A 21,867-nucleotide genomic window follows, 5' to 3' on the forward strand; every position below is an offset into this window, starting at 1 on the left:
CACAAATCCTCCTTACAAAGGTCCCTCTGAAAACAGTGCATGTCGTCTGACAATTCAAAGACACTTCATGAGAAAGAAAAGTACTGCATATGGAACAACAAGAGAGTCATTCATAAAAACACTTTCAACAGCATTCAGTTAATTGTGTTGACCTAAGTTTGCTGGAGGTTTTATATTATGTTCAACGCAAATTTCCTTGACTGCCCTTTCCTGACTTTTTGTTTGATTATACAGCGCCATCATGTGGTCAGAAACTGACCAACAGACATTTGATTGTATTTTCCCAGCGTGCATTGAGGTAATCAGTTTGCAGAGATAATATCCTTGACATGTCTTTAAAAAAGTGCATAAAACAAAAAAGATACTAATATGACATACTTCCAGTCATATTTTAGTTATCCAGAAAGTGTTGAGCAGTGTAATGATTAAGATATATAGCTACATTGGATGAAAGTTATATATTATATGTTGATTATATGATATTAAAACACGAGGAAACGGGAGTAGATTTTAACTGAACTGTTTGCAAAATACATATTTTTCAGTAAATAGGTGGGAACTGTTTTTCGGCGGGGGGGGGGGGGCTACACCTGCGGAACACGTGTGCACCGCCGTTTCCACCCGGCGGTATTTTGCACTTGGACACGGGCTCACGCTGCAGTTGTGAGCGGCCGTTTTAGCGGGCTGTGATCGGTTTTCTGTCGGTGAATGTCGCCGGCAGAAGAGACGACATGGCGCACCCAGAGCAGCCGAAGCACATTACTTTGAAAGAGCTGAGTATTTCCTGTCCGTCGGCGGCGGAGAGCGTGCCCGGGAACTCGTCCACCGTTCCGCTGCGGGACACCAGGCTGGTGTGTGTGGAGTATCCGGCAGTGATCAACGATGTGGACAGGATGTTGGACAGCCTCGGCGGTGAAAAAACTGTGTCCAAGGTAAGCAGACACAAGCTGGGGGCGGATCTGTCCGCCCCGGACTCTTGTTGGCTTCATCACAAGTGTTTTATTTAATAGTTACGTTAAAATCGGACCAAAATAATGTTGGCTGTGTGGTTATTTTTTCGTGCAGGGCAGCTTAGGGGCCCCTGCCCCGCAGGAGCCACCACATTACACAGTTGGTGTAATGTGGTGCTAATGGCAGATACATCTGTAATAAAGTGAATAGTGTAGCTGTTTTGGAGGAAATTATTTGAACTATCTGCTCTGTCCTCATTGCTGTGGTTAAAGTGCACTCATTTGATATCTGTCTGCATTTCCTGTTGACCCACAGACCTTTGCTCACCCAAACCGGAGGCTCGAGCTGCGTTACAGACCCCAGGACCCTTTCTGTCACTGTCTATGTGGAAACCGCTTCCCGTCCAGCAATCTCCTCCTTAGAGTGCGGCGGCGGGTGCGTAAGAAAGACCCCAAGGATGCTGAGATCCACATGGAAGTGTTGGGCATCATAGGAACTACATACAAATTTCAAGGTTTGATCAAAGGTCCCGTTGTGTGTATGTGTGTGTTGTTGTTTTTTTTTTACATTTTAAAACCATATAATATAGTTTTCAGTCATTTAATCTTTGCTGAAAAGACATGATTTAAACTACAGAGAATTAATAAAAAATTATACAGAAAACAGACCAGTGGCTGCCCTAATTCCATTTTTGTTTTTTTTCAAGGATTGGCTGACTTTCAGTGTCTCGCAGTGCATTTGGAAGGTGGGAAAGAAGTTTCTTTATATGACAAAATCATCCTACGGCAAACAGAGAATCAAGAGTTTTTTGAGCAGCCCATGCCTTATTTTCTTCCTCCGGCCATCTTCTCACGCCTGGACAGTCCTGTGGATTATTTCTACCGTCCTGATGTCTATCAAAAGTCAGTAAAGCCTCTGTGGTTCAAATTGAGTCTCTTTATATTTTTATTGCAAGGCAAAAGTTTGACATGATGTAAACCCAGGGTATTACACTGATTTGTCCAGGATTGAGGGGTTTTTGCATTCTCGTTATTTTTATTTTCATAGTAATACACTCTTTTAGTAGTATATTTATTCAGTTCCGTCTCCATTCTGTTTACAGCCAGATGTGCATCAGCAAGAAGAACTTTATTGGTTTGAATCGTGCTCGTCGACCTCATAATGCTATTTTTGTAAGCTTCAATGATGCCACTGTGCCCACTGAGTGCATCGAGGCAGCCAGGGTTAACTGGAGACGAGTCTGTGTGAAGGATTCTGACAAAGATGCAGAAGAAAAAATGAAAAAGGTTTGTGCGTTTTTGTGCAGAGGCTGCTTGCTCACAACAGGAGATTATGCATCATTGTAGGAGTTGAACACCCCTCTGACAGTGATTTTTCCATCAGGCCATTTTCAGCAGTCAGGCAATTTAACAACCAATAATCATCAACTAGTTCTCACTTCTGAGAAAGCATCTGTTTGAAGTTGGAAAATGTTGCATAATGTTCCACAGATATGACTTACCTTCCGTTTCCGAGCTTTTATCTTATCTCAACCCAAACCTTTTTTTTCACATGTAGATGTTTGAGAGCCGGCCCATCTGGTCGAGGAACGCGGTCAAGGCCAACATCAACATCCACCCTGATAAACTCAAACTGCTGCTGCCTCTCTTCGCCTATTACATGGTGAGCTCATGGGACTGTTCCCAGTGAAAAATTTGGTTGCATTTTAGAGGACAAAACAAACAGCGTTCACTTTTTACCACATTTCATTCAGATATATTTCCACTTTATATTTATTTTGGGAGAGATTCATACTATTTTTTTTATTCATAGTAACACAAGGATAATGTCCATTTTTCCTTGTGTTTTTAGGTGACAGGACCATGGAGAAGTCTGTGGGTGCGGCTGGGCTTTGACCCCCGGAAAAACAAAGACGCCAAGAAATATCAAATGCTTGACTTCAGGATCCGCTGCAGCACCAAGCACGGTGAGAGCGTGAGGCAGGACAGGTCCCAAGTTATATCTGTTGAAATCTGATGAGCGGTTTGCATCAGTCTTTATTTGCACAACACTTATTTTAACAAACACTGCAACACAAAGCGTCACATTATAATCAATTATTTGTTCAGGGGAAACACCACACACTGGAAAGTAAAGATAAAGAGTCTTGGATATGAAACTTTAATAAAATAGACAAAAATAGGGTTTTGTAAAGCAAGACAAAAAAGTAATAGTAAAATATGAAAAGCTGAAGATAAAGAAAAACTATGCTATTACATTTTAAGAATGTGCAGTGAGATCAAGCATTTGTACACTAAAAGCATATAAGCATACCTTGTAGAATGTAGAAATAAAGGTATCATACATTCTTCAATAAAAAGCTAGGTCTTGGGTATTTTTAGACTTTTTAGTAACGCTAGCATTAGGGTTTTGTTTTTGTTTTTTTTGTTTGTTTTCCTCTTTTAAGTTTTCAGGAGAAGTTAATAACTTTCTGGCTGACACCCCTGGCACTTTTTCTTTCCTACTTTCAGGATATTCATTATCAGACATCCCAGTAAAAGCCAAGAGGAGTGCTCTTAACTACAGTCTGCCAATCACTGTCAACAAAGCAGGTGAGTGGGTGACTTTGCTCGGGTGTTTGTATTTCCTTAATATGGAGGCTCACAGAACACCAACTCCCCCATTTAAGATCTCCTTGACCTCATAAACCTGAGCCAAGACCGCTGAAAACACTTTCAGCTTGGTTGTTTTTCCTGGGGTATGAGGCATGACCTTACCTTGTACATGTCTAAATGTACAAAGCAGGCAAATTAACTGAACAAATAACACGCTCGGTTAGTTTTATTTGGAAACTGATTTCTTAAATCACATGTAAACAAGAAATGTGATTCTGTAATCGAGAGATCGGAGAGAGCTGATCTGATCTGAACACGGGAAGTGGCGTTAATTACACATAGCAATGCATCCTCTTATTACAAAATGATGCCATCAGCGGTCCAACACATTGAATTCTCGGTAAGTGTAAATAAGTGAATATGTTGACCCAGAGTATTTCACTTACATTATTTGCAGTAAAAGCAGTGCTCTTATTCCTCTGAGTGTATTGTCTCACAGCGTACATACACACAGACAACACAAAAAACAAAAATAAAGATTCAATATTTTGTATTAAATCTCAACCCACAGTTAAAATAAGGAGGAAATACTCCTGAAATACAGCCAGATGTTCTGAGTATATGGTCTGATTCCCTATGTTACCTGGTTACATGCAGCATGTAAATATATTTTCAGTAATAAACAGCTCGTTCAATAAAACGTGTAAAACACTGCTGTGCTCCATTTTTCTCCTCAGGTCCCCAACCAGCCAGTGTGATGGATCTTCCAGCTCAGGAGGGTCCAAGCTCCAGTCGGGATGTAACTCCAATGACTTACCAGCTGATGGTCAGATGAGGGCATGTAGTTTGAAAGTGTAATTGAATCATGTCCTAATATGCTAATTGATGACTACTGAAATAACTGGTTGTCATCCCCACAGGAGTCATCCTACATATTCAGAGAGGGCATGCTCCCTCCTCACAGACAGATGTTTTACCAACTCTGTGATCTGCATGTAGAGAGGTATATTTACAGCATTTTCTATATTAGTATTTTTTACTAATTTAAGCAAATCAAACTGATACCAGATTTCTGAAAGTGACAAAAAAGCCCCAACATTGGTAGAATTTCCCCAATTAAAATTACATGTAATGTTTTGAGTTTTACATAGTTACATGTATCACTTTTAATTATTTAAAAATAATGGGTCTTAGGATGAGTGAGCCTAGCATGTTTAATTATTTACATAGTGATGGTTGTAACCACAACACAATAAAGCAAATATCAAGTGGTGCCGAATCATCAATAGTTATTGGAATAAAAACTCTTTTAACGTCCTGCTGTGTCTCAGGTCTCAAGTAAAAGTGACACTACCATTATGTTAATGTATTTGACGCGTAAATATTCTCGTCAAAGTATTTACAGTTATCAAATAAAATGCAGAAGTGGACAGTCTTTACCTTTGAATTATAGCTGATGTACGTAATACTGTACCAATACCTAAACATTTCACTGAGGCGCAATAATATTCTTCTTTACTTTCGAACTATTTTTTGTTCATAGCGCCGCTGTTTTCGTGTTTCCAGTATCAAACAGGTGATTGAGCAGAACAGCGGAACTGAGGAGGTGTGTAATGAGCGGGACGGTTGGTGTGTTGTCGGCACCACCGACAAACTGAGGGATATGATCACAGCTATGATCAAAAAGGTCTTCCGAGAGCAGAAATCAGGTAAACACACAAAGACTGGTTGTCGGGGTCACTTCCTGGATGCCTTGTTTTGTGCATGGTCACACTCCATGTGTGACCATGCACATTATCTAGTGTGCAAGACAAGAGGTTACAATATGCAGCTTTCCATCTATGAGGCAGATTGGAGGCCACAGTGAGTTGCTGTTGAAATTTACAAGCTGGACTTGATTAGCTGGTTAGCACACTGACTTGACACAGTGGAAAGGAGAGAGTTTAATGCTGAAAATCGCTATTCATGCTAATGCTGGCAATAACTAAATAGTTCTATATAATTTGCTGAAGAGAGGTGAAATTAGGCAGCATTTACGAAATATGAGCGCCCTCCGTGTACCAAACTGCTTCCACGCCTCTCTGCCACTCACTGAACAGAGGTGATGTGGAATGTGTTGTCAATCTCTTTAGCACAGTAGTACGCTGTGTCTTAAGTGAAAGAAACTTAAAATGAAAGAAAGAGAAACTGTAAAGAGAAAAATGACCAAATGACTATTTTTGGGCTCAGTATATGGTCCTCTGCATTGAGCACCCTAGGTAGTGAAGTTTATAGGGCATGTACAGCTATTACAGTTATTTCTTTCCTTTAGCATCATCAAGTGTCCTGAAGGGAAGCAGAGGCAAAGATGCAAGTTTGAAGTCCTCAGTGAGAGACGTGGATGCTGAGGAGGAGGAGGAGGATGACGACGGTGAGAATGAGGAAGATGATGATGACGAATTTCAGTTATCTGAGGGGAGTGAAAATGAGATGGAGACAGAAATCCTGGATTACATGTAAGATGTGATATCCACATATGATACTGTGCAGCATGTGTTTCTGTAAAATGCGATGGGAACGGGTTAATTGTAAATAAAAACTGACATGTTCTAGTAATTTATTTGAGAGCCGTCTCATTCTTACAAACAAGTTTTAATACAGTATGTCTAAAATTTTTCAACATTGTCAAGATAAATACCTTCATTGGGTTAGCTCATTGCATATCACATATCAGATCTGATGTCCTTCATTTAACAGCATTTAAATAATACATAAAATATAAAACTGACTAATCCTGACAAACACAAATAGGAAGTTTCAACCGAAATTTTAGAAACCAGACTTGCTTTCTACAACAGGGAAACAAAGAGCCCAGCTAACTTCTTAATGTTACTAATGGCCTTGTTACTAGTTGCTGATACTGTCAGTTAATATTTATTCAATGTTTTTAGTAGTGGAACTTTTGGCAGACTTTGATGTTGCGCTTGTTGAAACAGCCTTAAATTGTTTTTCCAATTCCAGTTTGTCTCTCTGTTTGACCTCTTTTTTCTCATGAGTGTGGCGTCTCGGGTCAGATTTGAGGATGTCTTTATTATCCCTATATATGCCTACCTTTGAGAATGTTTCTTTTCATGGTTACACTAATGACATGAAAATGTACCTGGCCTGTTAGAACCCAGGTAGACCCAGGTTTGGACTGATACGGGGTGTGTGTGTGTGTGTGTGTGTTTGTGTGTGTGTGTGTTTGTGTGTGTTTGTGTGTGTGTGTGTGTACATCATGATTGCAAACTCCCCAACTACAGGAGGTTTGCCTGGACACACCTCCTGTGAAAGGAACTACAACGGAGACAGTTATGAGTACTTTCACAGGTGTTTACATGTCTGGACGAGTGATTTTGTCAAAGTGATACTGTCACAGCTGTTCAAAATACAGCACAAATTTACAGGTGTGTGTTTGAGATTAAAAAGAAGCCTGAGTGCAAAGGTGGGTGTCTGCTGAGTAAACATGTAATAATATACTAAAATCCGCTGAGTACTCATGGGCTGATGGGTGAAAATGTCAAAAGTTGATGGATTTTGCAGCTGGTTTGAGCCCATCACTTGCATTTATTTCTAAATTCTGCATTAAAATTCTTGGGTGGAATCATTTTGAGCCAGATTACACACTTTTTATTGTAACTATTACAGTTACAATATTAATATCAATATTAATCAAACAGAAACTTAACCTGAGTGCTGAGAGTCAGACAGAATTTTCTTTTTTACTTTTCTATAATACCAACTCTACTGTAACTATAGTACTGCACTGCACTATTACTGTATTGACTTATTAAGGCACAGTGATCCTCTCTGACAGTCCTTGTACGGGTTACTCAGGTTCACTCCATTCGCCCCATGGCAGTGTCATGTTAGGTCAAGGTGATTCAGCTCATTCTTCCGTTTTAATAGTTGTGACAAAATGCAGCCAGCAAAGTAACTCATATTTCTTATCTTCCTGAGGCCTGAACCTTTATTTGGTATGCATGTTGTAGGGACGTTTTGGACATTTTCTTTGTACATTGATTACTGTAATGTGCTTTGATGACCACAAGATGACAGACACAAGTGTCTTATGGGTTCATGGGTTGAAGTTAAGAAAATAAAGAAAACTGGAGAAGGGAATCCAAAATGTAATGTCCTCATGAGGATGCAGGATTTTAGGAGGATGAAGTGTGAGTTGTTTCTGGATTGTTTTTGTCTTGATGAACAAATTCACATTTCTAGTCCAGTTTTCAATAAAATGCCATCGTCTTAGTGCAGCACGGTGCATAGTGGTTGGCACTGTTGCCCCACAATAAGGAGGTTGTGGGTTTGATTCCTGGGCCTTTCTGTGCATGTGCATACTGTTCATGTGATTGTGTGAGTTTCCTCCCACTGCCCAAAGACGTGCATGTTTAGGTTAATTAGTGAATGTTACCTGGAAACGGAGAAGTGGTACAAGATCCATGGACAAAAGGAGTATTTAGTTTTAAGTTTAATTGTCTTGTCATTGGAGTTTGGCAGAATTGGGCTCTGGTGAGACCTACCTGAACTGTATATATTTTGATTTAAACACTTTGTCATCCTGCCTGACTGGTAATGACCGGTGATAACTACTCCTCTCTTGGATTGAGAAACTATATAAACACAAATCTCTCGATAAGTGCGAGGGTGTTTCTAACACTAGACGTATTGAGGACAGTGCTGTGGAGACAAGATGGTTAGATATTACGTGTTATGCAACAGTGAGAAAAAACAGCCCCACAGTTTGCACACTGCTCCGATGTTGTTTAGGGGAGGAGTCTTCCTTATAAAAGTCTGGTCCTCTTTCAAGTTTGTTCTGACAGACTGGCCATGATGGAGAAGCTGGGCATTTTGGTTGTTGTTGCAATTTTCCTTGAGACGGTCTCTGCGACCTCTGTAAGTGTCACACAGAAAATGTCAGAAAGATATTCAATATGGAGTGCTTAAATTTAATGAAGGAATTAAAGTATTATTATATGAAAGTTTTAGGAATAAATCACTTTGATGGATAAAAGGTATCGAGACAGAAGTCTTTATTTGTCTTGTCACAACATGATGAAATCAATCTATGAAATCTTCTTTGAATTCTGTATCAAAGCTGTAGTCTTGTGCTTTTTCCATCAATATTTTTCACCACTTTCAACACGTCTTGTTTCTGTTGACTTTGCGAAGCTTGGAGTGGTTTACACTGAAGGAGGGATGGTGGAGGGCAAAAACATTCGTCTTGGTTTCCGTCGTCACATGGACATCTTCAAGGGGATTCCCTTTGCTGACGTCCCTGGAAGATTTGAGAAACCAAAGCGTCACCCTGGCTGGGATGGTGAGAATGTTTTTATTGTATTTTATTTTAATTTAGTAGTAGTAGTACTTTGGATGAATATTAGCCCAAATTCATTCATTCAGTACAAGAGACATAATCTAGAGGTTAATGAGCATTGGACACAGGCTGAATTGCATGATGTAATGTGACATGAAAACATATTTTACGTGTATTTCATCAGGTGTCCTGAAGGCCACTGAGTACAGGAACCGATGTATGCAGGTGAACCTTATCATGACTGACACAAGAGGAAGTGAGGATTGCCTTTACCTTAATGTCTGGGTTCCTCATGGCCGCTCAGGTAATCCAGCCGTCACAAATGGTCATATCCATATCAATCAAACTTTATTTATGATACATTTCATATAGAAAATTGTTGCGTTAACATTGAAAAAACTAAAACATGTTTTATAGCATTAAAAACTCTGCCCTCCCTCAACCCACGATTCAGTTAAATCATTCAATTTATTAAAAAACCAGACAACACCATCAGGTCAACTGTAATTGACCTGATGGTATAAAAATAGATAATCTAATTAATAAATAATATGATGAAAGACCATCAGCTAAATATACAGGGGCAAGACCATTGAGAGCTTTTTAAACCAATAGGAGAACCTTAAACTAAACTCTAAAACCAACAGGCAGCCAATTCATAGACTTTAAAACTGGGGAAATGTGAGCTCTCCTTCTGATCTTTGTAAGCATATGTGCAGCCAAATTTTGCAGGAATTGCATCTGTAAGTGTGCAATATTCTTCTTGGTGAAATCAGAAAGACAAGCATGACAATTATCAATCCAAAAGCATGAAATAAAGACTCTGCGTTTGCTTGAGAGAGAAACTGAACTACTTTGGCTGTTCTTTAAATGATAACACACCTTTTTTTAATGCCTTCTGACCTCAAAGCTGCGGTCAGATAGATCTTTTTTGAAGTTTCTTGATTGAAGTTTAAAAACTCAGATTCTTTCTCTATACTTCTGAAATAACAACAAGACCTGACTGGTTGAGCTGTGAAAAGTTATTAGAGTTAATATCTGAAATACATTTGGAAATAGTATCAATGCCCATTATGGACATGATCTGTAATGGATCAACCAAATAATGAGTTCAATTTTCTTTTGCCTCCAGTGTCCACAGGCCTGCCTGTTATGGTCTGGATCTATGGAGGAGGTTTCCTGGCCGGTGGTTCAATGGGTGCTAACTTCTTGGACAACTATCTGTACAGTGGGCAGGAGATTGCAGAGCGAGGAAATGTTATTGTTGTGACACTGGGATATCGTGTGGGAACTCTGGGCTTTCTGAGTACCGGAGACTCTAGTCTGCCTGGTAGACAGCATTTTTTTTTTTCTCTTAATTCTTTAATTATACCAAGTCTGGTAGTTGTTGACCATGACAGTTTTGTACATATTTCCATCTTCTTGTCAGGTAATTATGGTCTGTGGGACCAGCAAGCAGCCATCGCCTGGGTGCACAGGAACATCCGTTCATTTGGAGGAGATCCTGACAACATCACCATCTTCGGGGAGTCTGCAGGTGGCGCTAGTGTTAGCTTTCAGGTGAGAGGCTTTTCTTGTTCATTGTGGGTTTCTCTTTTAAAGCAGAAATACTTGTGAGGTTGAATTAATTGTTTGAACATGTGGTGATTAAATGTATAATATCCACATGTGGCTCTAAAAAGATTTAAAGAATGAATGAAGATATCTGTTTTTCTGTCTTTCTGGTCACAGACACTCACTCCCCACAACAAAGGGCTTTTCAAGAGAGCCATCTCCCAGAGCGGGGTTGCCCTGTGCCCATGGGCTGTCAACAGAAACCCCCGAAAGTACGCTGAGGAGGTACATCTTAATGCCTCTAAAATGCATTCCTTTATCCACGCAACTTTCAGCTCTGGAAGATTTAAAAGGTGGATCTTCATGACTGAGAAACTGATTACATTTGATTTGAACCCTTCTCTCAGATTGCACTGAAGGTTAATTGCCCCACCAATGAAAATATGGCCTCCTGTTTGAAGATGACTGATCCTGCACTCCTGACATTGGCTGGCTCACTCAGCATTTCCAGTTCACCTGATCGTAAGGGCTCTACTACACATATAATATAGGGACTACCTCTGATGCGAAACAAAGTATGTCATTGTGAATAAATTTCTGTTTTAGTCCAAACTGTCAAAAGTCAGATTAATGCCTGTTTGAAGTTTGCTGTTTTATTTTTGCTTTGAAAAGGTTTTATTCCTCTCCCCCTTTGTCTACTTTACCTTTTCTGAAAGTGGAGCTCTGTTTCTTTTGCTGGATAAACCAGCTAAACCACTGACTTACATCTATGCCTCCTGGGATACCAGAGAAAACAAACGCATTGTTGTCTTTCTTTTGTGTAGTGGCTGATGCATTTATTTTTTGATGCAGATAAAACAAAACTGCAAACTGAAAAATATTTAGATTTCTGGCAGATAGTGCAATTGTGGAGGAGGTGAGCCTTAGAGGGAGCCATAACGATTGTACCATTATTCTATGAAAATTAGATTCTGCAGTCAACATTCACTCCATAATTATAAAAATTAAGGTTAGTTCTTAATGAAAGCGGAGTTAAAAGTTGTCTATTGCCACCTCATTGTCTGGTTGTATCTGTCTGTGTTAGATCCTCTGGTAGAAAACCTGGCCCTCTCTCCCGTGATTGATGGCGACTTCCTGCCCGATGACCCGTCCAATCTGTTCCACAATGCTGCTGACATTGACTATATCGCTGGAGTCAATGACATGGATGGACACATCTTTACTGGTTTAGATGTTCCTTCAATCAACTCCCAACTCATAGACACACCTATGTGAGTTGACCCTAACCCTTTTTGTGGTAAATGTGGACCTGCAAACATTTTTGGTGGCAGGGAGGTGTTTTATCAGAATAACCTTCAACTCTTCCATTCTCCAATGTAGTGAGGATGTGAGGAGACTTTTGGCTTCATACACTAAGGAGAAGGGCGCTGCTGGTTTGGACAATGCCTACAGTACATACACCTCAACATGGGGATCAAATCCCAACAGGGAGACTATCAAGAAAACCGTAGTGGAGATCGGAACAGACTACATCTTCCTGGTGGCAACGCAGGCTGCCCTTTATCTCCATGCTAACAATGCCAAGTGAGAACATCATGTTCAAATCATTTATGTTCATTTATACACAAGTCTTTCTGTTCCCCACTTTGCTTTATAAGGGAAGGAAAAGCAGGGAACACGGTTTTTAACTAGTATTGGTTACGCTTTAAAGTCTCTTATTTTCAACATACTCATGCATTGAACTATATTTGGATTTTAATAGATTAAAAAAGACTAACCCTTTTAAAGTGTTTTTTTTCCTTCCTTCTTCTGTGTCATTGTTACATCCATCACATCCCCATATTTTCCTTTTTTTTTTGCCACAGAACTGGTCGTACCTACTCCTATCTCTTCTCTGAGCCGAACCGTATGGGTGGCATTGGCAAGCCGTACCCCAGCTGGATGGGAGCTGACCATGCTGATGACCTGCAATATGTTTTTGGAAAGCCTTTCACCACACCACTGGGATACTGGCCTCGCCACCGCGATGTTTCCGGCTACATGATTGCCTACTGGACCAACTTTGCTAAAACTGGGTATGATTTGGCAGACACAATACACTGAGCACTGCAGAAATGAAATCAAAGACTGAAATAGAAAATAGAGCTGCCTTAATTCACTTTTCCTATTTATTACTTGCATCTGCAGAGATCCCAACAAAGGGGATCTGAGTGTTCCTGCTACATGGCCTCAATTCACCAACACTGGACACCAGTTCTTGGAGATCAATTCAAAGATGGACAAAGGTTATGTGAAACAGAAGATGAGAATGCGTTATGTGCATTTCTGGACCAGCATCCTGCCCAGCCTGTCCACAGTGTTCTCAGAATAGAGAGCTTTTGTCTGGTAATCAAACATTAGCGTTACATGGATGTTAAATGTCACGTTTGTATTGGTTTGTAAAAAAGAAATTGGTGATATGATAGTGAAACATTTTTGTGCCTCTTGAAATTTGCAATACACATCAATTGTGTTGGATAAATTAAAATTGAATGTATGGCACATAAGTATTTTTATATAAGCAATGGTGATGGATAACTATTGCTGTTACAAAATAAAATGTGGTTTTGAACCTTTTATATTTAGACTTCATGTCATTTGTCTTCGCTCCCATACAGTTACAGCCCTATTAATTAATTAATTAATGCCTATACAGTGATTTTTCACAATTTTGGCAACTGTGTTATCCTCATCAATCACACTTTGTGAATTTATGAAACATTATGTATCCATAAAGCCAGGGTTTAAATGTTTTGCCTTGGCTCTCTAGTTTTCTTATATTGAAACAGTTTTCATAATAAACTTCTCTCAAAATGTACAAATCATTTAAGGTCTATTTCAGGTCAGAAGCTTCAAGTGTGAGAAAACACAACAGCCACACTCAAACCGTGTGACGTATTTAATGTGAATTTACCAGTTGCTAAAGCTCAGCAGCCAACTGTGACTGATATTGAAGTGCATTTCTGTAATGTAGGCAATGACAAAATAATAAAAATAAAACATCTATTCATGACAACTAAAAAACAAGCAAGCTCAGAAACTGAACTAAATGACATGCCCCTCTGTCTGAAACAGCATGCATGCAATCATTTTGACATTTTAATATAATTTCTATAAATTAAAGAATTGGTGCCTGGAACGCGTGAGTGGGAAAAAGCTTCGGTTTTATTTGAAGGTTTTTAAGATGATATAAGTTTCCTGCTGAGCGGTGCCACATTGACAGGGCAGATTGGATGCAGCAGTGAGTCGCTGCCCACATGACGGCCCACTGCTAACTGGTTCTGATGCTAACTTCAGTCAAAAGCAAGAGTTAATATTATAATTGCTTTCATCGGTTGGAAACAACTTTTGATAAGTGTGTATTTCCATTTCTTCACATTATCTCTTTGGTTAGATTTACACCAAGAATATGGATAAATACACAAATAATAGGCAAAAAAGTTACAGGTAACTTCAAAGGGGAATAAAAAAATGATTATGTGAAGTGTCGTACATATAGATTTGCAGATTTTCGCTATGGCAGTGGAGGCTCTAAAGCCAATCAAACCCTGCTGGATGTGATGTGTATTAAAACTTGATTGTCCAACACTGTTTGCATGTGTATCTGAGGATCTATTATGGTTGGAACATTTGTAAAGGATTTGGTGTATCTTTATCACAAAACAAAACACACTTTAGCAGCGTGGAGTTATTTTGGAGGTTTTATCTTATCGCACACCACGTGCACTTTGTTAATCTGTGAATTACTCCACCTGTCTCTGTAAGTCAACAACATTCAGGCCTTTAAAGGACTGCTAGGATTTTCTCTTCATGTGTTTGTGTCCTAAATGTTTATACATCTACACCGTTGTATTTTTCAAACTTAAAAGGGTAAAATACACATTTGTAAGATGCAAGACCATCGAAATAGCAGGTTCTGTATTGTGACATTTCATACTGTTTGTCGTCTTGAGTAAAAGATGCATCATCAAGTGTCCTGAAGAGAAGAAGACCGCACACATTATCTAGTGTGCAAGATGAAAGGTTACAATACGTTGCTTTCCATCTATGAGGCAGATTGGAGGCCACAGTGAGTTGCTGTTGAAAGTGACAAGCTGGACTTGATTAGCTGGTTAGCACACTGACTTGACACAGTGGAAAGGAGAGAGTTTAATGCTGAAAATCGCTGTTCATGCTAATGCTGGCAATAACTAAATAGTTCTATATAATTTGCTGAAGAGAGGTGAAATTAGGCAACATTTACGAAATATGAGCGCCCTCCGTGTACCAAACTGCTTCCACGCCTCTCTGCCACTCACTGAACAGAGGTGATGTGGAATGTGTTGTCAATCTCTTTAGCACAGTAGTACGCTGTGTCTTAAGTGAAAGAAACTTAAAATGAAAGAAAGAGAAACTGTAAAGAGAAAAATGACCAAATGACTATTTTTGGGCTCAGTATATGGTCCTCTGCATTGAGCACCCTAGGTAGTGAAGTTTATAGGGCATGTACAGCTATTACAGTTATTTCTTTCCTTTAGCATCATCAAGTGTCCTGAAGGGAAGCAGAGGCAAAGATGCAAGTTTGAAGTCCTCAGTGAGAGACGTGGATGCTGAGGAGGAGGAGGAGGATGACGACGGTGAGAATGAGGAAGATGATGATGACGAATTTCAGTTATCTGAGGGGAGTGAAAATGAGATGGAGACAGAAATCCTGGATTACATGTAAGATGTGATATCCACATATGATACTGTGCAGCATGTGTTTCTGTAAAATGCGATGGGAACGGGTTAATTGTAAATAAAAACTGACATGTTCTAGTAATTTATTTGAGAGCCGTCTCATTCTTACAAACAAGTTTTAATACAGTATGTCTAAAAATTTTTCAACATTGTCAAGATAAATACCTTCATTGGGTTAGCTCATTGCATATCACATATCAGATCTGGTGTCCTTCATTTAACAGCATTTAAATAATACATAAAATATAAAACTGACTAATCCTGACAAACACAAATTGGAAGTTTCAACCGAAATTTTAGAAACCAGTCTTGCTTTCTACAACAGGGAAACAAAGAGCCCAGCTAACTTCTTAATGTTACTAATGGCCTTGTTACTAGTTGCTGATACTGTCAGTTAATATTTATTCAATGTTTTTAGTAGTGGAACTTTTGGCAGACTTTGATGTTGCGCTTGTTGAAACAGCCTTAAATTGTTTTTCCAATTCCAGTTTGTCTCTCTGTTTGACCTCTCTTTTTTCTCATGAGTGTGGCGTCTCGGGTCAGATTTGAGGATGTCTTTATTATCCCTATATATGCCTACCTTTGAGAATGTTTCTTTTCATGGTTACACTAATGACATGAAAATGTACATGTTTGAGATTAAAAAGAAGCCTGAGTGCAAAGGTGGGTGTCTGCTGAGTAAACATGTAATAATATACTAAAATCCGCTGAGTACTCATGGGCTGATGGGTGAAAATGTCAAAAGTTGATGGATTTTGCAGCTGGTTTGAGCCCATCACTTGCATTTATTTCTAAATTCTGCATTAAAATTCTTGGGTGGAATCATTTTCAGCCAGATTACACACTTTTTATTGTAACTATTACAGTTACAATATTAACTATTTACTTTTACTCAAACAGAAACTTAACCTGAGTGCTGAGAGTCAGACAGAATTTTCTTTTTTACTTTTCTATAATACCAACTCTACTGTAACTATAGTACTGTACTGCACTATTACTGTATTGACTTATTAAGGCACAGTGATCCTCTCTGACAGTCCTTGTACGGGTTACTCAGGTTCACTCCATTCGCCCCATGGCAGTGTCATGTTAGGTCAAGGTGATTCAGCTCATTCTTCAGTTTTAATAGTTGTGACAAAATGCAGCCAGCAAAGTAACTCATATTTCTTATCTTCCTGAAGCCTGAACCTTTATTTGGTATGCATGTTGTAGGGACGTTTTGGACATTTTGTTTGTACATTGATTACTGTAATGTGCTTTGATGACCACAAGATGACAGACACAAGTGTCTTATGGGTTCATGGGTTGAAGTTAAGAAAATAAAGAAAACTGGAGAAGGGAATCCAAAATGTAATGTCCTCATGAGGATGCAGGATTTTAGGAGGATGAAGTGTGAGTTGTTTCTGGATTGTTTTTGTCTTGATGAACAAATTCACATTTCTAGTCCAGTTTTCAATAAAATGCCATCGTCTTAGTGCAGCACGGTGCATAGTGGTTGGCACTGTTGCCCCACAATAAGGAGGTTGTGGGTTTGATTCCTGGGCCTTTCTGTGCATGTCCATACTGTTCATGTGATTGTGTGAGTTTCCTCCCACTGCCCAAAGACGTGCATGTTTAGATTAATTAGTGAATGTTACCTGGAAACGGAGAAGTGGTACAAGATCCATGGACAAAAGGAGTATTTAGTTTTAAGTTTAATTGTCTTGTCATTGGAGTTTGGCAGAATTGGGCTCTGGTGAGACCTACCTGAACTGTATATATTTTGATTTAAACACTTTGTCATCCTGCCTGACTGGTAATGACCGGCGATAACTACTCCTCTCTTGGATTGAGAAACTATATAAACACAAATAAAAATACAAATGTGAGTGTCTGTTGAACATCAGACGTATTGAGGACAGTGCTGTGGAGACAAGATGGTTAGATATTACGTGTTATGCAATAGTGAGAAAAAACAGCCCCACAGTTTGCACAAAGCTCGGATGTTGTTTAGGGGAGGAGTCTTCCTTATAAAAGTCTGGTCCTCTTTCAAGTTTGTTCTGATAGACTGGCCATGATGGAGAAGCTGGGCATTTTGGTTGTTGTTGCAATTTTCCTTGAGACGGTCTCTGCGACCTCTGTAAGTGTCACACAGAAAATGTCAGAAAGATATTCAATATGGAGTGCTTAAATTTAATGAAGGAATTAAAGTATTATTATATGAAAGTTTTAGGAATAAATCACTTTGATGGATAAAAGGTATCGAGACAGAAGTCTTTATTTGTCTTGTCACAACATGATGAAATCAATCTATGAAATCTTCTTTGAATTCTGTATCAAAGCTGTAGTCTTGTGCTTTTTCCATCAATATTTTTCACCACTTTCAACACGTCTTGTTTCTGTTGACTTTGCGAAGCTTGGAGTGGTTTACACTGAAGGAGGGATGGTGGAGGGCAAAAACATTCGTCTTGGTTACCGTCGTCACATGGACATCTTCAAGGGGATTCCCTTTGCTGACGTCCCTGGAAGATTTGAGAAACCAAAGCGTCACCCTGGCTGGGATGGTGAGAATGTTTTTATTGTATTTTATTTTAATTTAGTAGTAGTAGTACTTTGGATGAATATTAGCCCAAATTCATTCATTCAGTACAAGAGACATAATCTAGAGGTTAATGAGCATTGGACACAGGCTGAATTGCATGATGTAATGTGACATGAAAACATATTTTACGTGTATTTCATCAGGTGTCCTGAAGGCCACTGAGTTCGCAAAGCGATGTATGCAGGTGAACCTTATCATGACTCACGCCAGAGGAAGTGAGGATTGCCTTTACCTTAATGTCTGGGTTCCTCATGGCCGCTCAGGTAATCCAGCCATCACAAATGGTCATATCCATATCAATCAAACTTTATTTATGATACATTTCATATAGAAAATTGTTGCATTAACATTGAAAAAACTAAAACATGTTTTATAGCATTAAAAACTCTGCCCTCCCTCAACCCACGATTCAGTTAAATCATTCAATTTATTAAAAAACCAGACAACACCATCAGGTCAACTGCAATTGACCTGATGGTATAAAAATAGATTAATAAATAATTAACTAATTAATAAATAATATGATGAAAGACCATCAGCTAAATATACAGGGGCAAGACCATTGAGAGCTTTTTAAACCAATAGGAAAACCTTAAAGTAAACTCTAAAACCAACAGGCAGCCAATTCATAGACTTTAAAACTGGGGAAATGTGAGCTCTCCTTCTGATCTTTGTTAGCATATGTGCAGCCAAATTTTGCAGGAATTGCATCTGTAAGTGTGCAATATTCTTCTTGGTGAAATCAGAAAGACAAGCATGACAATTATCAATCCAAAAGCATGAAATAAAGACTCTGCGTTTGCTTGAGAGAGAAACTGAACTACTTTGGCAATGTTCTTTAAATGATAACACACCTTTTTTTAATGCCTTCTGACCTCAAAGCTGCGGTCAGATAGATTCTTTTTTGAAGTTTCTTGATTGAAGTTTGAAAACTCAGGTTCTTTCTCTATACTTCTGAAATAACAACAAGACCTGACTGGTTGAGCTGTGAAAAGTTATTAGAGTTAATATCTGAAATACATTTGGAAATAGTATCAATGTCCATTATGGACATGATCTGTAATGGATCAACCAAATAATGAGTTCAATTTTCTTTTGCCTCCAGTGTCCACAGGCCTGCCTGTTATGGTCTGGATCTATGGAGGAGCCTTCCTGGCCGGTGGTTCAATGGGTGCTAACGTCTTGGACAACTATCTGTACAGTGGGCAGGAGATTGCAGAGCGAGGAAATGTTATTGTTGTGACACTGGCATATCGTGTGGGAACTCTGGGCTTTCTGAGTACCGGAGACTCTAGTCTGCCTGGTAGACAGCATTTTTTTTTCTCTTAATTCTTTAATTATACCAAGTCTGGTAGTTGTTGACCATGACAGTTTTGTACATATTTCCATCTTCTTGTCAGGTAATTATGGTCTGTGGGACCAGCAAGCAGCCATCGCCTGGGTGCACAGGAACATCCGTTCATTTGGAGGAGATCCTGACAACATCACCATCTTCGGGGAGTCTGCAGGTGGCGCTAGTGTTAGCTTTCAGGTGAGAGGCTTTTCTTGTTCATTGTGGGTTTCTCTTTTAAAGCAGAAATACTTGTGAGGTTGAATTAATTGTTTGAACATGTGGTGATTAAATGTATAATATCCACATGTGGCTCTAAAAAGATTTAAAGAATGAATGAAGATATCTGTTTTTCTGTCTTTCTGGTCACAGACACTCACTCCCCACAACAAAGGGCTTTTCAAGAGAGCCATCTCCCAGAGCGGGGTTGCCCTGTGCCCATGGGCTGTCAACAGAAACCCCCGAAAGTACGCTGAGGAGGTACATCTTAATGCCTCTAAAATGCATTCCTTTATCCACGCAACTTTCAGCTCTGGAAGATTTAAAAGGTGGATCTTCATGACTGAGAAACTGATTACATTTGATTTGAACCCTTCTCTCAGATTGCACTGAAGGTTAATTGCCCCACCAATGAAAATATGGTCTCCTGTTTGAAGACGACTGATCCTGCACGCTTGACATTGGCTGGCACCATCAGCTTTTCCGGTTCACCTGATCGTAAGGGCTCTACTACACATATAATATAGGGACTACCTCTGATGCGAAACAAAGTATGTCATTGTGAATACATTTCTGTTTTAGTCCAAACATTCAGAAGTCAGATTAATGCCTGTTTGAAGTTTGCTGTTTTATTTTTGCTTTGAAAAAGTTTTATTCCCCTCCCCCTTTGTCTACTTTACCTTTTCTGAAAGTGGAGCCCCGTTTCTTTTGCTGGTTTAACTGACTTACATTTACGTTCACCCCATAATGATAAAAATTAAGGTTAGTTCTTAATGAAAGCGGAGTTAAAAGTTGTCTATTGCCACCTCATTGTCTGGTTGTATCTGTCTGTGTTAGATCCTGTGCTAGAAAACCTGGCCCTCTCTCCTGTGATTGATGGCGACTTCCTGCCCGATGACCCATCCAATCTGTTCCACAATGCTGCTGACATTGACTATATCGCTGGAATCACTGACATGGATGGACACATCTTTACTGGTTTAGATGTTCCTTCAATCAACTCCCAACTCATAGACACACCTATGTGAGTTGACCCTAACCCTTTTTGTGGTAAATGTGGACCTGCAAACATTTTTGGTGGCAGGGAGGTGTTTTATCAGAATAACCTTCAACTCTTCCATTCTCCAATGTAGTGAGGATGTGAGGAGACTTTTGGCTTCATACACTAAGGAGAAGGGCGCTGCTGGTTTGGACAATGCCTACAGTACATACACCTCAACATGGGGATCAAATCCCAACAGGGAGACTATCAAGAAAACCGTAGTGGAGATCGGAACAGACTACATCTTCCTGGTGGCAACGCAGGCTGCCCTTTATCTCCATGCTAACAATGCCAAGTGAGAACATCATGTTAATTTCAAATCATTTATGTTCATTTATACACAAGTGTTTCTGTTCCCCACTTTGCTTTATAAGGGAAGGAAAAGCAGGGAACACGGTTTTTAACTAGTATTGGTTACGCTTTAAAGTCTCTTATTTTCAACATAAATGCAACATACAAATTTTTGCCACAGAACTGGTCGTACCTACTCCTATCTCTTCTCTGAGCCAAACCGTTTGGGTGGCATTGGCAAGCCGTACCCCAGCTGGATGGGAGCTGACCACGGTGATGACCTGCAATATGTTTTTGGAAAGCCTTTCACCACACCACTGGGATACTGGCCTCGCCACCGCGATGTTTCCGGCTACATGATTGCCTACTGGACCAACTTTGCTAAAACTGGGTATGATTTGGCAGACACAATACACTGAGCACTGCAGAAATGAAATCAAAGACTGAAATAGAAAATAGAGCTGCCTTAATTCACTTTTCCTATTTATTACTTGCATCTGCAGAGATCCCAACAAAGGGGATCTGAGTGTTCCTGCTACATGGCCTCAATTCACCAACACTGGACACCAGTTCCTGGAGATCAATTCAAAGATGGACAAAGGTTATGTGAAACAGGAGATGAGAATGCCTTATGTGAATTTCTGGACCAGCATCCTGCCCAGCCTGTCCACAGTGTTCTCAGAATAGAGAGCTTTTGTCTGGTAATCAAACATTAGCGTTACAGAAACCAGGATGTTCAGTGTCCTGTTAGTATTGGTTTGTAAAAAATAAATTGGTGATATGACCATGAAAGATGATGGTAATGGCAACAGTGGCAATGATGATAAATAACTATTGCTGTTACAAAATAAAATGTGATTTTGAACCTTTTATATTTGGACTTCATGTTATTTGTCTTCACTTCCATACAGTTGATACAGTCCCTGTTGATTAATTAATTGATGTCTATACAGTTATTTTCTAATAAATACATGTAAATAGTTTTCACAGTTCAAATCAGAATTACTTTTTACCCCGTATCTGGTCACATAATAGTTGGACACTTTTTAAATATGCTATGGCAGTGGAGGCTCTAAAGCCAATCAAACCCTGCTGGATGTGATGTGTATTAAAACTTGATTGTCCAACACTGTTTGCATGTGTATCTGAGGATCTATTATGGTTGGAACATTTGTAAAGGATTTGGTGTATCTTTATCACAAAACAAAA

At 39.4% G+C, this 21,867-nt stretch overlaps 3 protein-coding genes across 3 annotated transcripts; all 3 read left to right on the forward strand.

Moving 5' to 3' along the window:
• The first annotated feature begins 651 nt into the window (after positions 1-651).
• Positions 652-6,134, forward strand: gtf3c5 (general transcription factor IIIC, polypeptide 5). The gene is made up of 11 exons (XM_029515441.1): positions 652-932; positions 1,267-1,465; positions 1,658-1,853; positions 2,054-2,237; positions 2,509-2,613; positions 2,803-2,917; positions 3,462-3,542; positions 4,283-4,371; positions 4,466-4,548; positions 5,112-5,254; positions 5,857-6,134. The coding sequence occupies exons 1-11, from the start codon at positions 732-734 to the stop codon at positions 6,042-6,044; spliced, it is 1,584 nt and encodes a 527-aa protein (XP_029371301.1). The 5' UTR covers positions 652-731; the 3' UTR covers positions 6,045-6,134.
• Positions 6,135-8,396: 2,262 nt separating this feature from the next.
• cel.2 (carboxyl ester lipase, tandem duplicate 2) lies at positions 8,397-12,808 on the forward strand. The gene is made up of 11 exons (XM_029515440.1): positions 8,397-8,462; positions 8,739-8,886; positions 9,068-9,187; positions 10,016-10,213; positions 10,313-10,443; positions 10,615-10,722; positions 10,845-10,959; positions 11,522-11,708; positions 11,818-12,021; positions 12,303-12,512; positions 12,625-12,808. Exons 1-11 carry the CDS (start codon positions 8,397-8,399, stop codon positions 12,806-12,808), a joined length of 1,671 nt encoding a protein of 556 aa, XP_029371300.1.
• Positions 12,809-17,248: 4,440 nt separating this feature from the next.
• Positions 17,249-21,345, forward strand: LOC115052051 (bile salt-activated lipase-like). Its single transcript, XM_029515942.1, has 11 exons — positions 17,249-17,314; positions 17,591-17,738; positions 17,920-18,039; positions 18,882-19,079; positions 19,177-19,307; positions 19,479-19,586; positions 19,709-19,823; positions 20,163-20,349; positions 20,459-20,662; positions 20,840-21,049; positions 21,162-21,345. The coding sequence occupies exons 1-11, from the start codon at positions 17,249-17,251 to the stop codon at positions 21,343-21,345; spliced, it is 1,671 nt and encodes a 556-aa protein (XP_029371802.1).
• The last annotated feature ends 522 nt before the right edge of the window (positions 21,346-21,867 follow it).

The sequence above is a fragment of the Echeneis naucrates genome, chromosome 12, assembly GCF_900963305.1.
Source record: "Echeneis naucrates chromosome 12, fEcheNa1.1, whole genome shotgun sequence".
NCBI lineage: Eukaryota > Metazoa > Chordata > Actinopteri > Carangiformes > Echeneidae > Echeneis > Echeneis naucrates.

Coding starts and splice junctions, on each gene's coding strand:
- gtf3c5 (XM_029515441.1), top strand. CDS start 732: ATGGCGCACCCAGAGCAGCCGAAGCACATTACTTTGAAAGAGCTGAGT. Junction 3,543..4,282: donor AATCACTGTCAACAAAGCAG/GTGAGTGGGTGA, acceptor TTTTCTCCTCAG/GTCCCCAACCAGCCAGTGTG. Junction 4,549..5,111: donor TGTGATCTGCATGTAGAGAG/GTATATTTACAG, acceptor TCGTGTTTCCAG/TATCAAACAGGTGATTGAGC.
- cel.2 (XM_029515440.1), top strand. CDS start 8,397: ATGATGGAGAAGCTGGGCATTTTGGTTGTTGTTGCAATTTTCCTTGAG. Junction 10,214..10,312: donor CGGAGACTCTAGTCTGCCTG/GTAGACAGCATT, acceptor TCTTCTTGTCAG/GTAATTATGGTCTGTGGGAC. Junction 12,513..12,624: donor ACCAACTTTGCTAAAACTGG/GTATGATTTGGC, acceptor TTGCATCTGCAG/AGATCCCAACAAAGGGGATC.
- LOC115052051 (XM_029515942.1), top strand. CDS start 17,249: ATGATGGAGAAGCTGGGCATTTTGGTTGTTGTTGCAATTTTCCTTGAG. Junction 20,350..20,458: donor CAACTCATAGACACACCTAT/GTGAGTTGACCC, acceptor TCTCCAATGTAG/TGAGGATGTGAGGAGACTTT. Junction 20,663..20,839: donor CTCCATGCTAACAATGCCAA/GTGAGAACATCA, acceptor TTTTTGCCACAG/AACTGGTCGTACCTACTCCT.